This window comes from Palaemon carinicauda, chromosome 2 (assembly GCF_036898095.1).
Source record: "Palaemon carinicauda isolate YSFRI2023 chromosome 2, ASM3689809v2, whole genome shotgun sequence".
In the NCBI taxonomy this organism is placed as follows: Eukaryota; Metazoa; Arthropoda; class Malacostraca; order Decapoda; family Palaemonidae; genus Palaemon; species Palaemon carinicauda.
The window spans coordinates 124,026,029-124,027,615 of NC_090726.1; the positions used below are offsets into that span (position 1 = coordinate 124,026,029).

The 1,587-nt window shown below is 37.6% G+C and overlaps 1 protein-coding gene across 1 annotated transcript; it reads left to right on the top strand.

Moving 5' to 3' along the window:
- The first annotated feature begins 243 nt into the window (after positions 1–243).
- LOC137619714 (uncharacterized) lies at positions 244–887 on the top strand. The gene is made up of 2 exons (XM_068350007.1): positions 244–353; positions 509–887. Exon 2 carries the CDS (start codon positions 552–554, stop codon positions 885–887), a length of 336 nt encoding a protein of 111 aa, XP_068206108.1. The 5' UTR covers positions 244–353; positions 509–551.
- Positions 888–1,587: the final 700 nt, after the last annotated feature.

Below are 1,587 nucleotides of genomic sequence, written 5' to 3' on the forward strand. Positions count from 1 at the left end.
ATGCTAATCGATTTACACTGGCTGCCGATTAAAGAGAGAACTGAATTTAAAATATGTACAATAACCCACCAAGTTATCAGAACCGGGCGTCCAAAATACTTAACCCTCCAGTGGTGATGTGGGGTATCCCATACCCCAGGCGGTGTTTATATTATATATAAGTATCTTACGCCTGGTAGCAGTGATAGTGCTATCCATCCATGTAATTTCTCAGCACACTCCAGTGCCTCCACTGGGCTAATGCAGAACTCGACTCAGTTACTTGTTGCCCAGTGAGAACTGTAGACAGATGTCGTTTGCGTCTGGGGTATAGCAAACCACACCACACCATTCCCGACATCATTTATTGAGAGGTACAGTATTCTTATAATTTTTTATTTTACTTATCTAACAATATATCTGAGAGGATGATAATTTCTCATTGAAAAGTTTATATTACTGTCAATTGATCAAACTTTTTTTTTAGTCTATGGTTTTGAAGTAAGAAAATTATGTTCTTTCATTTCAGATTCACAATGGACTATAACAGGCAAATGGAAAAACTGAGATAAATGGTTGATATAGAAGATACAGGATCATATCTTGATGAAGAACCAGATGCAGAGGAATCTGAAGAGGAAGAAGATGGAGTGGCTCAGGAAGAAACAAGAGATGAAGAAGAAATAACAGATGAAGAGGGAAGTACTGAAGCAGATGATGTGTTGCAGATTTCACCTGACGAAGATACAGATGAATCTAATGATGGAGTTCAGCAGCAAGCAACCAGGTATGCAGAAAAACAGTTTATTGGCAAAAATAAAGCTCTCTGGAAAGAACTTCCTCCACATCGTCAACGGCGTACACGTGCACACAACATATATGAGGGTACATATATCATATGCTCATAAAATACATTGTAGAAGTTGTCATTCTTGAATAGTATCAGAATATATTATTTGTTAATTTTACTACCTCAGAACATAGATAAAATAATAAAAAACAATAGAAATGGCTAAAACTTTGAGTGGTGTTCACCATACCCCACCGCACCAATCATTGCCCAGCCAACAAATCGTGTCTACACGAGAATAGTTACAGATGGCTTCAAACTGTTGGAGCCTAGATTTATGTCTACTTTAGGCTCCAGAGCCTTTGAATATGCGGCCCCAAGACTATATAATAACCTCCCACGAAACATTCGAATGATTTAAGATGTGGCGGGATGTTGCAAGAACAAGCCTCACACCCTGAATCACACCTACTGACAATTGTCCCACAACACAAAATTTCCCCTTACTTTATCAACTGAACTCTTGGACAGAAGGAAAATTGAAACAAACCCTCTCCTTAAAACTATATTTCTTAAACTAAAATAAATCAAACTATCCGCAATCAAAATAAACACTTAAAACTAATCAAAACTTAACACTATACATATATATAAGAACCAAAACACCATTCATATAAACCCCCCCCCCCCAAAAAAAAACCCTAACAAACTTAAAATTGAACGTCACACCAACACCAATATTTGTTTATGTGTGGACCACATTGTCCACACAAGGGCCAACAGTCATTAAAAGCCCAAAACCACAACTCTGCAGCAAC

Excerpts from the sequence above, each read along its gene's own strand:
- LOC137619714 (XM_068350007.1), top strand. The coding sequence starts at position 552 with ATGGTTGATATAGAAGATACAGGATCATATCTTGATGAAGAACCAGAT.